The 13229-nt window shown below is 34.7% G+C and overlaps 1 protein-coding gene and 1 long non-coding RNA gene across 4 annotated transcripts in view; one reads left to right on the top strand and one right to left on the bottom strand.

Moving 5' to 3' along the window:
- The window catches only part of ITGB8 (integrin subunit beta 8), an 82846-nt gene that overhangs the window by 37189 nt on the left and 32428 nt on the right, over positions 1-13229 (bottom strand). For all 3 annotated transcript variants that reach the window (XM_059171321.1, XM_059171320.1, XM_059171322.1), the window contains exon 3: positions 9874-10045. In XM_059171321.1, the coding sequence (XP_059027304.1) occupies positions 9874-10045 (172 nt within the window). The remainder of the gene's footprint in view (positions 1-9873; positions 10046-13229) is intronic.
- The window catches only part of LOC131829483 (uncharacterized), a 43389-nt gene that overhangs the window by 2598 nt on the left and 27562 nt on the right, over positions 1-13229 (top strand). The window lies entirely within an intron of this gene.

Here is a 13229-nt window from a genome sequence, read left to right as displayed (position 1 = left end):
CATTGTAAATGTAATAGATAATGTATTTATCACCATATGAACCCATACTTCCCTTAGTATCTAGGAAAGCACAGCACAATACAGCAAGCAGCGTTCTATCTCAAGTGTAGGTGGCTGTTTTGGTTTGAAGAAAAGTAGAAAGGCATCCTAAGAAAAGTTACCTCTTATTGGATAAAGGTGCAAATTCATCCTTTTGGGTTAAGGCATATTTACATATATGATGTGAAAACTCTGGTACTAAGTATGAGGTTAACCTATCTTAAATAAGTAGTACCTCATTATGAATTATATGATGAGATCCTTCCCAACAGCTAGTCCTGAGAAGGAATGAGAGACAGTGGTCTAAAGAATTGTACCCAGCACTGCCATGCTTGGGGACCTGGGCAATGTAGGGAACAGTGACTGTCGAACACATGGTGGGTGCTTGATAAACGGATGTTGAAGAGGGATCACGGAAGCAAAGGAACTAGACAAGAAGAGAGGGTCACCATGAGGAGAAATGTGAAAGCTTCCCAACAAGTGTGTACCATACCATTTTATTTATTTCCCTGTCCATTATCATTTGATACAGGGACCGGTATCACTGTATAAAGGCCCTCTGTGGAGTTGGTAATTCTGTATTTAATATTTTTATAATTTCTTTTGTTGATTGATTTTATGTGAGTCTAACTGACACAAAATATTACATTAGTTTCAGGTGTAAAACTTAGTGGTTTGTCAAATTTATACATTATGCTGTGTATAACAGATGGTGTAACTACCATCTGTACTATTACATAGCTATTACAGTGACTATATTCCTTATGCTATGCCTTTTATTCCCATGACTTATTAATTCCATAATTAAAAGCCTGTAAGTACATGTAAAAAAGTCATCTCTTTAAATATGAGCAGTTTGTGAATTTTACTTTTTTAAACAATAAAGTATATGCTTTTTAAGTCATTATTTGTCAGTAGAGAGTAATTTGAGTGGAACAATTTTTTAAATGAGCACCAATTTGTATATACAATTGAGAGTCTGATTTACTTATCAGAAGAATCCCCTAATTTATCAAATCCTATTTTTAGTCTTAATATGCTCAAAAGTAGCAATATTTTCTTTCAAATTGTTTTACAAATCAGATGTTTTTAAACCAGTTACAGAATGTATTCAAAGTAAGTTTTTTTCTGGTATGTAATAACAATTATGGGGAAAATTACTCATTCCTAATTTGCCTGTATGTGCTGAAAACCCCTTTACTGCAACACTCTTAGTTTTTGGCCCAAGAGTTTGGGAGGAGAAACTGGGAGATGTGAAAGCCACCCAGCCCACTCTCTCACTCCTTCTTTTATGAGATGGGTTGCGTCCAAAGAGCATATATTCATCTCTGCTTTTCCAGTGTCTGGTAAAAAGGCCTGTCCCTTTGGAAGTGTCTTGAGTTTGGGTGGAAAAGTCCAATCCAGGAGACTGTCAGTATCTAGAAAGAGCCAGATTGATAAGAAATAGAAATGGAGCATAAATGGGGAATGTGGTTCATGTGGTTTAATGTGTGGATCAGCTGCTTCTTCTCCTTCTCCTCCTCCTCTTCCTCCTTCTCCTCCTCTTCTTTCTCCTCCTTCTCCTCCTCCTCCTCCTCCTTCTTCTTCTACAAACTGTGTAGTTGTTTTTTTAACTCTTGACTGGGGTATAAGGCTGAAGACCTAAGGCACCGGCCAGATTGTGTTTTCATCTTGGTGATCATTACAGTTTATGGTGTCTAAAGAAGAATGGCTGTGTGTGTTCATGGAGTTACTGAAAAATAAACTAGATAGTGTATTGTCCAGGTTGTTATAAAGTTGTGGTTATCTTAGCCAATAGAAACTGCAAAAGCACAGTACTTAGAGGACTAAAATACTCAAGAGAGATCCAACCAAATGGTAGCCCTACAAGGGCCCTCAGCACATACCAGTTACTCTTAGCCTTGCAAGAAAATCCTAGTCTCACTGGCCTCAGCAAAGAAGATGGCTGTAAGGAAGCTTGCCAAATGATCAGGGTTGGAGGATTTAGGCTGCTGTAGCTTGATTTTAAATCATATAAATGCTGATCTCAGATATGTACCTGGGTCACTTGAAGACTTCAGCATGGGCTGAGGCCTCAGTAAGACAAAATTTTAATAAAGGGGGAGAGACTCTTTGTATACATAGGCCCTTTAATCATTTCCAGAGAAAATGATAATTATCACTTCTAAACTGCAAGGCATTTGAAGAGCCTAGGTGGTGAAGTCAGTTGAGCAACTGACTCTTGATTTCGGCTCAGGTAGTGACCTCAGGGTTCTGAGATGGAACCCTGAGTTCAGCTCCACACTCAGTGGGAGTCTGCTTGAGATTATCTCCCTTCTCCCATGGTCCCTCCCCCCTCTAAAATAAATAAATCTTTTAAAAAATAATAAACTGCATGGCATTTGAGGTTCCCATAAAGTTCTAACTTTAAGCCATCAGCTCAATGGCTTAAAGTTATTTAGGCAGCCCTAGACAAGCTGATCCCAAACCCCATGTTTTGCCTATGAGCTTGAGATACTCCCCATATGCTTTCAAGCTGGCTCTTGATGGTTTCATTTTATATAACGAAGAAACCTTCTTGGAGGTAGTAGAAATATCTTTTGATGGGAACATGGATACTGTGTCCCCAGATAAAATCTCCATTCAGTTCATTCTGGGGTGTCACCAACACAGGGCTCAAAATGTGGATGACATTAAGAGATTTTGAATATTTTAGATGAGAAAGAAACACATGTACAAATAAGACTTAATATTGGTGAGATTATCAATGTAGACAGCAGTGTCATAAACACTATTCTGAGAGCAAATTCTTTTAGCATCTATTTAAAATACTTACTTCAGTATTTAGTATACAGTAAATATATATGTGTTAGTAATTATCACTATTAGCCTCATTAGCATAGAAACTTCATTCATCTCTGAAGTTTCTGGGTTTAGTTCAGGCCTAACCACTAATAAATGTGTTTAACTAAACTACATTTGAAGCACATTTTGATACATCATTTCAAAAGGTCCTTAGTGAGAAGCTCATTATCTACTACTTCTTTCCTTCAGAGTAGGAAAAAACTTAGTTTCTCTGAGAGGGAAGAATATCATCTGGCCCCCAAAGGTTTATGCCACTACTTACATTATCTCCAAGAAAGCTTCATTCTTATACCTTTTGAGATTTTTAAAGGCTCAGATCCTTGTTTCTATCGATCAGCTTCAAAGGCAAAAAGTAGGTCTGTGACATAGAATAAGAAAGAGGACTTGGAGGAAAGCAGAGACCTACTTAGAGCTTTTGCCAGTATTGGTCTGAATAGCCCAAAGAATTGAAAGTAGTTAGAATGAGCTTAAAATCACTCAAATAATGGTGTGAACATCTCTGAAGACTTGGCTACAACCATGATTGGACGTTAAGAAAAGATAACTAAAAGTGTTCTGCATAAGATGAAACTGAAAAACCGAAAGAAAATGTGGAAAACTATCAGGAAGAAAGAACAACCAAATTCTGTTCATTATATTTGGGTCAGGGAGGGAGAAGTCCCCAGAATGAGACGGGTTTGAAACATCAAGGCACAGACTCCATCACATTTCTGAATTTCTGGGAAAAAAATGAGGATAAATTGAGTGATATGTACCAGGGGTGGAGGGGAAACAATGTGTGATTTCTGTATTTTTCTGGTTTTTTAAAAAATTTGAATTTAGGAAGAATACCTGAAAAATTTTACATTTCAAGTTAAGCTACACTAAATTAAAGGGCATTCTTTTGTTACAGTATTAAAGTGAATTGAGTTTGAAATATTTTCTTAAATTGGTGAAGTATAAATTACACTAATACTTATCATTTACATTGTATTACTTCTGAAGCAGAATTGGAGAATTCCTTTTTTCTCTCCTATATTCCTAAATATTTCATTTCAATGTTCTTATGGAATATCAAGTAGGATCAATACCTTTTTCTTTTATTTTTCCACCAGATTGGTAGGTAAAAATAAGAAAAAAATATATAGTTTAAGAAGTAAAAAGTGAAAGAAAATATCACTTTTAAATTTCATTTTAAATATTTAAAATAGGGGCGCTTGGGTGGCTCAGTGGGTTAAAGCCTCTGCCTTCGGCTCAGGTCATGATCCTGGGATCGAGCCCGGCATCGGGCTCTCTGTTCAGCAGGGAGCCTGCCTCCCCCTCTCTCTGTGACTGCCTCTCTGCCTAGTTGTGATTTCTGTCTGTCAAATAAATAAATAAATAAAATCTTTTTTTTATGCAAATCATATAATTTTTTTAAGATTTTATTTATTTATTTGACAGAGAGAAATCATAAGTAGATGGAGAGGCAGGCAGAGAGAGAGAGGGAAGCAGGCTTCCTGCTGAGCAAAGAGCCCGATGTGGGACTTGATCCCAGGACCCTGAGATCATGACCTGAGCCGAAGGCAGGGGCTTAACCCACTGAGCCACCCAGGCGCCCCAATAAAATCTTTTAATAAATATATATATATATATATATATATAAAATATATAATAAAGTCCTACTAACATTCTTTAAAACAATTAATCAGTATCCATGAAAAAATTTTTCATGAATTTTTATAAGAATAAATAATTATAAATAAATCAAGTCTAAATCAATATTGGAGAATAAATGCATTTTTTAAAAGATCTTATTTATTTATTTGACAGACAGAGATCACAAGTAGGCAGAGAAGCAGGCAGAGAGAGAGAGAGAGAGGAGGAAGCAGGCTCCCCGTGGAGCAGAAAGCTCGATGTGGGGCTCGATCCCAGGACCCTGGGATCATGACCTGAGCCGAAGGCAGAGGCTTTAACCCACTGAGCCACCCAGGCGCCCAATAAATGCATTTTATACTTAGGTATGCATTGTATGTGTCGTGGTAGAAAGGACTTTCATATTATAAGGAGCAGTGGTTCTGTATATCTGGAATTGGTACAATGTAGCTTTATATATTATGCCTCAAAGCTGGCACATCTTTGATGCCACATGTGGTTTTTAGATGATCTTATTAAATATAATTTAACAAGCATTTGTTATAGATGCATATTGTAAAATATAGTTCTGTCATGGCTACATTGGAGAGATGACTTAAACACATTATATAATTCACTGATTTGCATACAGAAATTTAAATAATAGTGGAAAAATGAAAAAAATCAAACCCCATAATGACTGATATAGATATTAAGCATTTCTCTTTACACTTTCCCACCCCCCATTCTGCTTTCACTTAACATCATTTACTACCTTATGTTGAAGTCTCCCACATCTTTTTTTGTTGTTGTTGTTAAGATTTTATTTATTTATTTGACTGACAGAGATCACAACTAGGCAGAGAGGCAGGCAGAGAGAGAGGGGGAAGCAGGCTCTCTACTGAGCAGAGAGCCCGATGCGGGACTCCATCCCAGGACACTGAGATCATGACCTGAGCCGAAGGCAGAGGCTTTAACTCACTGAGCCACCCAGGCGCCCCGAAGTCTCCCACATCTTTATCCAACCTGTATCTCCTGCTGAACTGCAGCCTCATATATAGTAAATAAGTCACCAACTCAATTTAAAATGTCTCAATCTGAATTCAGTACTATGCCTTCTACAGATGGCAGCCAGCACTCTTCCTTTGTTGCCTGAGCCACAGCCCAAGTGTCCCCGTGCTCATCAATCACCAACCCCTGGAGATGCTACCTCCCATTATCCCTCATGTCCTTCCACTTTTCTCCTGCCTCATTACCATGACTGTCATTGCTTATCTATAGCACTGAAACAGTTACTCAAGTTTTGAAATGTTAATTTTTAGTCTCAGAAAGATTCAACCGCCATTATATCTACAAAAATGAACAAACTAAGTATATAAATTTAAATGTAACACCCCCCCCAAAAAATGCACCCTTGTCTCAAATCCTAAGTGTTTAAAAAAGAGCAAGACAAAACAACAACAAACAAAGAAAAAGAGCAAGACATTTTGAAAGGATATAGTTACATTTATTAGAAACACAATATACCATAAGCCTCATGTATAAGCTACTGAAAAGTAATGTTTAGAGGCACCCGGGTGGCTCATTTGGTTAAGGAGCTGCTTTCAGCCAAGGTCATGGTCCCAGGGTCCTGAGATTGAGCTAGGTGGGGCTGTCTGCTGATTCTTTAGAAAACCTGCTTCTCCCTCTCCCTCTGCCTGCTAATCCCCCTGCTTGTGCTGTGTGTCTCTCTGTCAAATAAATAAATAAAATCATTTTTTAAAAAAAGTAATGTTTAGTTAGAAAAATAGGAAGATTTGTGTGGAGAGGCATATCATCCACAAAAAAGAGAACTAAGATGGTTAATAAGCTTAGGAATCTTCCTAGTACTAGGAAAAAGGGCAAAAGAAACAAGTAACAGAGTAGAGAAGACAAGACAAGGGTGAGTCATGAAAGCCTTAATCGGACATACATTTTTCTTGTGAATAACCTGGTAATAACATTAAAAATCTAAATAAATTTGTATATATGTATTTTATTTTTAATATTTATATATTTATTATGTAAATATAAAAATATATATTATATTTATTTATATTATACAAAGATACATGCATAACAAATATTGAAGATTTTTAAAAATTTCAGATTGGATTGGGATTGAATTAAATTTACTTATTCACTTGGATTCTGATACAGTTATAGAGTTAGTTTATAGAAAACTGTCACTGTTATAATATTGCCTTCCTAATCAGGAACATAAAATTTTTCTGCACTTTTACATATCTTCTTTGAGGTTACACAATGGATCTTATGAATTTTTTTAAAAACTTTGTCTCTGGATAGTTTATATTTTAGGTTGTTGCTGTGAATTGATCCCCTTTTTCATTATATTTAATATCACATAGGAAATTCACTGATTTGAATACTTTATAAAAAACAACCTGCCTTATTTATTTATTTTTAAAAACATGTATTCCTTGTTTATGATGATGGCTGAGGAATTTATTATTATTATTTTTTTTTAAGTAAGCTCTAAGCCCATTGTGGGACTCAAATTCGTGACCCTGAGATCAAGAGTCCCTTGTTTTTTATTTTAAATTTTAAAAGTTAATTTTAGTTGATTTGCTTGGATTTAGCAGAGACATATAATGATAATTTTGCTTTATCTTTTCAAAATGTTTATAACTTGTATTTGTTTTTTAAACCTAATTGCTTTTATATAAAACTTCCAGAATAATTTTAATACATATTAAAGAACTGTTCTTCAATTTTGGTTTTGGCAGAGTGAACATTAAATTTTACTGTATGATTTTTTCAGCATCTGTTGAAATAACAATATATATTTTTTCCTTTTGGCATTATTTTTCTTATCACATATGATTTAAGGTGGTTTCCTGAAATGTTAAGGATTTGATACTAGGGTTATGCAAACTTTGTAGAGATTGGGTAGCTTCTAGGCCTTCTCTAAAAATAATGGAAGAGTTTATGCAGCCTAGGGATAATGCATTTCTTAATGTTTGGGTGAACATGAAATCATTTCTTCCTAAGAAAACATTAAGTACACAATGTGGGTTTTTCTTTTATAATGCTCTTAGTATCTTTTATTTTTATTAGGTTTCTTAGATATCCCCCACTTCTTGAGCAATATTAGTCATATATATTTTCCTTAAAATAATGTATATTATCAACATTTATGCATTTTACCATAGATTTTTATACCTAATATTTTCATAGTCTCTTTTTCTTTAATATTTGTTTCTTTGGTTATAATCTATATAACTGGGTTATTTACTTTTTTACTCTTTTCTTAATTAGCTTTGACAACAATTTATCTGTTTTTATTAGACTTTGCAAAGAACCAACTCTTGGAATTATACATTAATTTTACCTTTTAATTTCTATTTTACATTTCATTAATTTTTTTCATAACTTATTAATTCCTTTCTCTTTTTTTCCTTATGGCTATTCTGTTTTTGTTGCTCCTATATCTTAATTTGGATGCTTAGTTAATTTTTTTCATTCCTCTTTAATAATAAAAAGCATTTAAAGCTTTTAGTTTTCCTGGGAGGAAACTTAATCACATCCCATATATTTTGATGTGTGTTGTTCTTATTGTTATTATTAAATAGTCTATGACTATAGTTTTGTTTTATTCTTGGAGACAGACTTTATTTAGAAAAGCTTTTCTTAGTTCATTATTTAATATTTATTTATCCTCTTATATTGATTTCAAAAGTTATTGCATAGTATACAGTGATATTGACCTATAAAAAGTTTCACTTTTGGGGATTAAGTTTTCTTATTTAAAATATGATTAATATCAGGGCGCCTGGGTGGCTCAGTGGGTTAAGCCGCTGCCTTCGGCTCAGGTCATGATCTCAGGGTCCTGGGATCGAGTCCCGCATCGGGCTCTCTGCTCAGCAGGGAGCCTGCTTCCTCTTCTCTCTCTCTGCCTGCCTCTCTGCCTACTTGTGATCTCTCTCTGTCAAATAAATAAAAAAATAAAAATAAAAATAAATAAAATATGATTAATATCTAAAAATATTCCATGGCTTTTGAAAATATTTTTATAGATCAAGTGCTGTGGACTAAATTGTGTTCCCTCCAAATTTGTGTGTTGACGCCCTAACCCATAATGTGAAAGTGTTCGAAGATGGGGCCAATCGGGAATAATTAGGTTTAGATGAGGTCAGGAGGGTGGGGCCCTCGTGATGAGATTAGTGCCCTTTTGGGAAGAGATACCACAGAGCTCATTCTCTGTCTCCCTCTCTTGTATGTATCTCTCTCTCCCTCTCTAGGCACCAGATCAGCCAGGATCTTGATCTTAAACTTTCTAGCTGTGAGAAAATAAATTTCTGTTGCACAGTATATTGTAATGGTAGCAATAGAAGGTAGTGGATGGCATAATCTTACCAATCTAATTTCTTTCATTTTTGTGTATCCCTTTCCAACAGTTTCTTATATGTGTCCACATCAGGCTGCTTTATATGGTGAAGAACATAGTTTTAATTGGAAGCTGGGAATATGTCTAGAGCCAAGAAAGAAATATAATTTGTTTTTCTGGTAACCTAAGAATCTGTAAGAAATAGCTCAGTTTTGGAATAGGGAAGTCACGTGTCAATAATGGTTATTTAAAAATTTAATGACAGGACAAGACCACCCAGAATGAAATAATGGCAGACTTGAAGGCAATTGCATATGGCTTAAAACTAAGTGCATCTAATTGACTGATGCATACCTGTGTACCTGAAATTATCTTGCCATGTGTAGTTTGTACACTGAAATTCTCTAGCACCAGAGGAAAATGAATAATTTCCAGTGGCCTACTACTTGTGTCAAACTGTGGAATACAATGTGATAAAATGGCAACTACAAGAGAAGTATAGGAGGAGAAAGATGTGTTAATCTCAGGGGCCATCACAAAGCAGCTCAAGTTAATTATGATAATTATGAATTGTAGTTTTCTGTTTAAAAGTTTATCACACAGGCTCTAAGGGCTTAGCTTAATTTACATCTCTTACTAATTAATTAATCAACTAATCAAGTCAACAAATACTTATGGAGTGCTTACTACAAGCCAGCACTCTGTGAGGCTTTGGAGAAACAGTGGAATAAAACATGCTCTCTTTCTTTCAGAGCTGGCAATGGAATAGGAACACAATTACATTACAATTTGATCAAGTCTGGAAACATGTAATTATAATATAATGTGGTCAGGTTTGCAGAGTGTCCGAGGCCACACAGATAGCTAGCTATAGGCACAAAAAAGAGCAAAATTCTGATTTCTTTATTCTGAGCCCACTGTTATTTCTATTATAACAATACTGCCTTCCACAAAATATTAAATGTGAGCAAATAAAGCTAAATGTAATTTCAAGTCAGAACCATCGTAGATTTATTTGAAAATCACCAAACCTGGCCGCAGCTGGATCAACACTTCTCCTGGTGTCACCTGGGTATTAATTTCATTTTCACTTGGTATTACATGCACAGATGGGTATTCTATTGAATCAATTGAGCAGCCTTTGCTTATTAAATTGGAAATAATATCACAACGCTCACTCCTTGATCCACCCGAAATGAAATCCTGTTTAAGAAAAGGAAAATCAACTGACGTTTTTAGTGCATACTATCTCAGTTACAATCAAAGAAAACCACACAGCAAATATTGAAAAGAAGCCATCTTCTAATACTGCATAGATTATGCAACTATTCAAAATAGCTGTATGTTTCCAATAAGAAAACTAGTAAATTTCTCTTAAATAAAGCTTTAATTCCTAAACTCTATTTAAAAAGAAGAAAATGAATATTAAAGAGGAGATTTAAACCAAGGACTTTAAATATTGTTAACTGATCACTGTAAAATTATACCAACTTAATTCTTTCTAAATATTTTATGTGGGAAAGACTGCTTCAAAAAATTTTATTCAAAATAGGCCATTCAGTCATTCCAAATGTAAATTTCAGTTCTCAAAGAATCCAGCTGATAACGTTTATTAAATACTATTATATTTGGAATATATAACAAGCCCTCAGGACTCACATTCCTAATAAGATCCTAAAATTTTAAGAAATGAATTGGAAATCTGTATTCCTTAGACCATAAAATCCCCCAACTTCTTAGACACATAATAGCCTGGAAATAATTTAATAAACCAAGGAAGATGTTTATAATGAGGCTGAGAGATACAAGGTTGCAGCTAAGATTCTCCTGATTTTGTAACTGAATCTAGAACTTTTATTACCATTCAGGATTGGTTGGTTGTCATTCAATAGCTGTATAATAAACTTGGAATTAGTGGAGCAAGCTTAAAATTCAATTTATCATGATTGAGAAAAATTTGACATTTTTATTTTTCATGTAACCATTCAGGTTTTCCCCTAAGGACAGGAAATGTTTCAAAAAGTATAAAAATATGTTTTTTTATATAGAATGTTGGCCTGAATTATTTGAAATATTTGTTTACACATTAGCTGGGTATTTGCTTAGTGATCTTCCTGGCAGTGGTTATTCTGATCTGGTATTCAGTCTTTCCTCCTTTAGTTCAGCTGATTCAGGGAATTGGGTTTCCAACTAATCATTCAGTCGAAGAATACAGATTGAATACTTACTGTAGTTTGTTAGGTGCTGAGGATACAGAATAGAATAAGATAGACTCTCTCCCTGTCATCAAAGAGCTAATAGACCCTTGGTGAATTCAGCCATTAAGCAAGTAAATGTAATTTTTATGGGCGTGAAACTTAGGGAAAGCACAGAATTTCATAAGGTTATGGAAGAAGGAGATTATATCAAGTTCAATATTAGTTGAATATTAGATCACTAATTATGAATAGGAGCATCCGCTGCAGTGGTGAGTATTAGATGGGATTGTGGTAGGCAATATAAAAACACTCATACAAGGATTTTAACTTAATTCCTCTCTTAATTTAGAGCAGGTTTGGAAAACTAGGGACTATGGGACAAATACAACAATCCGTGGCCTGTTTTATATTGATTGAGTGCCAGAAAATGCGTCCTACATTTAAAAAATGCTATAAAGCAATAAAAAAGAAGAACATGCAAGAGAGACAGTATGTGACCCACAAAACAAAATTTTTTACTGTGTGGCCCCTTATAGTACTGATTCTGAATTAGAGTGTGAAACACACTTTAAAATATAAAAATAATTGAAAGATAAAAGTGGATATATCCTTTACAATTAAGATGTCCAGCTGTCATTTGGTAAACCACTTCATGGGAACAGAAAAATTCAATTTACTGTGCTATTGACACCTAGATTTTTAGCCTGAAGATTAAAAAGTCCAAATCCTTAATTTATTGTATCCAAATTTATTCATCTATTGATAAAACTCAGAGTTACTCAGTATACGATTTAGTTTATAAAAAGTTTGGAATTCCTCAAAGAAAGGTAGCATGGACTGCTATCAACAGTATCACTTCCCTTTAGAAAGCTCCAGGCTAGATGGGGGGATCCCTCCTTTCTTGGAGCTTGAGGAAACTTGAGTGTGCATGAGGCTTAGAACCTCAATGCTCCCTCTTGCCTCAAATGACGGGCCACAGACAAGGGGCCACACATGTTTTACAGATGTAAAAAACCTCAAGACTTCAAATCAAGAAGGAAATAAAGTACAAATAATTCCGATTTTCCTTTTCAGCTAGGAATTTTGTTATTTGTGTATACAGAAATGGAAAAGAAGGGAATATGGTTAATTCAACTCTAACTATACATCACACTATGCTGTTTGACCTTTAAATGTCAAATCATTTTGCTGAAATAGGCAAAATAGTCTCAATTATTTTGCAATGTCTGAATCAGCAATAGCTGTTTTTACTCCACTATAGAAACTGAGTTAGAAAAACACTGCCAATTTGACAATTAGGTTTGAGAAGGGAAGAAAAGACCGTGACATCAAAATAAAGAATGGAATGCTGCCCCTACCCACTGTGGCCTACTTTCTACTTTGTATAAAAGAAAAGAATTTGAAACCACACCCTTTTAATTTGTGGTGTTTTGTGTCATTTTAATTTCTTCTAATTCTTATGTTTTATTTTTTCTGCAAGAAATACACAAGCAAAAATCATACTCCAACTATGTGCATCTCAAGCTTATTTGTACATGAAAAGCCCAGGTTGAAGTTACCCCAGATGGCTTTTCATCAGTTGTTTCTTTCATCCATTCAAGATAATTATCTGGGGAAAAGTAAGAAGAGTTTTTTCCTTCTCATTTCTGAGTCTTTATGATTTCCAAACATGGTAATCTGCACAGAAATGAAGAACTCTGTCATCTTCCTTTTGACAGTGAATGCCCTTTGTGTTGTCTTTCAGTATAATTATGTTTGAAGGCTGCCCTCTAAACTTCTGGCTATGTAATCACAATCTATGTCGGGCATAGCAGGCAGGAGAGAAAGAGAGTTCTTCAAAATTCATCAAGATTTTGTTTTTGTTAAAAGGGAGGTTGAGGCATTAAACTAGGTAATAATGGTAAGGTCCTTTCTATCCTAATTATTGTCCAATTATTTTTATGTAGCATGGAGAGAAAGAGAAACCCAAAAGTACAGAATAGCAGATTAACATGCTATAAAAAATAATGTAGGCATATTGAATATACCCTGTCTAAATTTTCTAGTGATGTTTTACTTCTTACCACTTTTGAAAATTGTACAAACCAGGCTTAATTTGTTACTGTTTATTTATTCTGATCATGAACAGAGAAAAAATGCCTATTCTTTCCCTGTCCTTCCACTCTCATTGGTTAAGAAATAAAAGGCAT

This window comes from Mustela lutreola, chromosome 4 (assembly GCF_030435805.1).
Source record: "Mustela lutreola isolate mMusLut2 chromosome 4, mMusLut2.pri, whole genome shotgun sequence".
In the NCBI taxonomy this organism is placed as follows: domain Eukaryota; kingdom Metazoa; phylum Chordata; class Mammalia; order Carnivora; family Mustelidae; genus Mustela; species Mustela lutreola.
The sequence above is the reverse complement of the archived record's forward strand: the minus strand, read 5'-3'. Positions and strand labels throughout refer to the sequence as shown.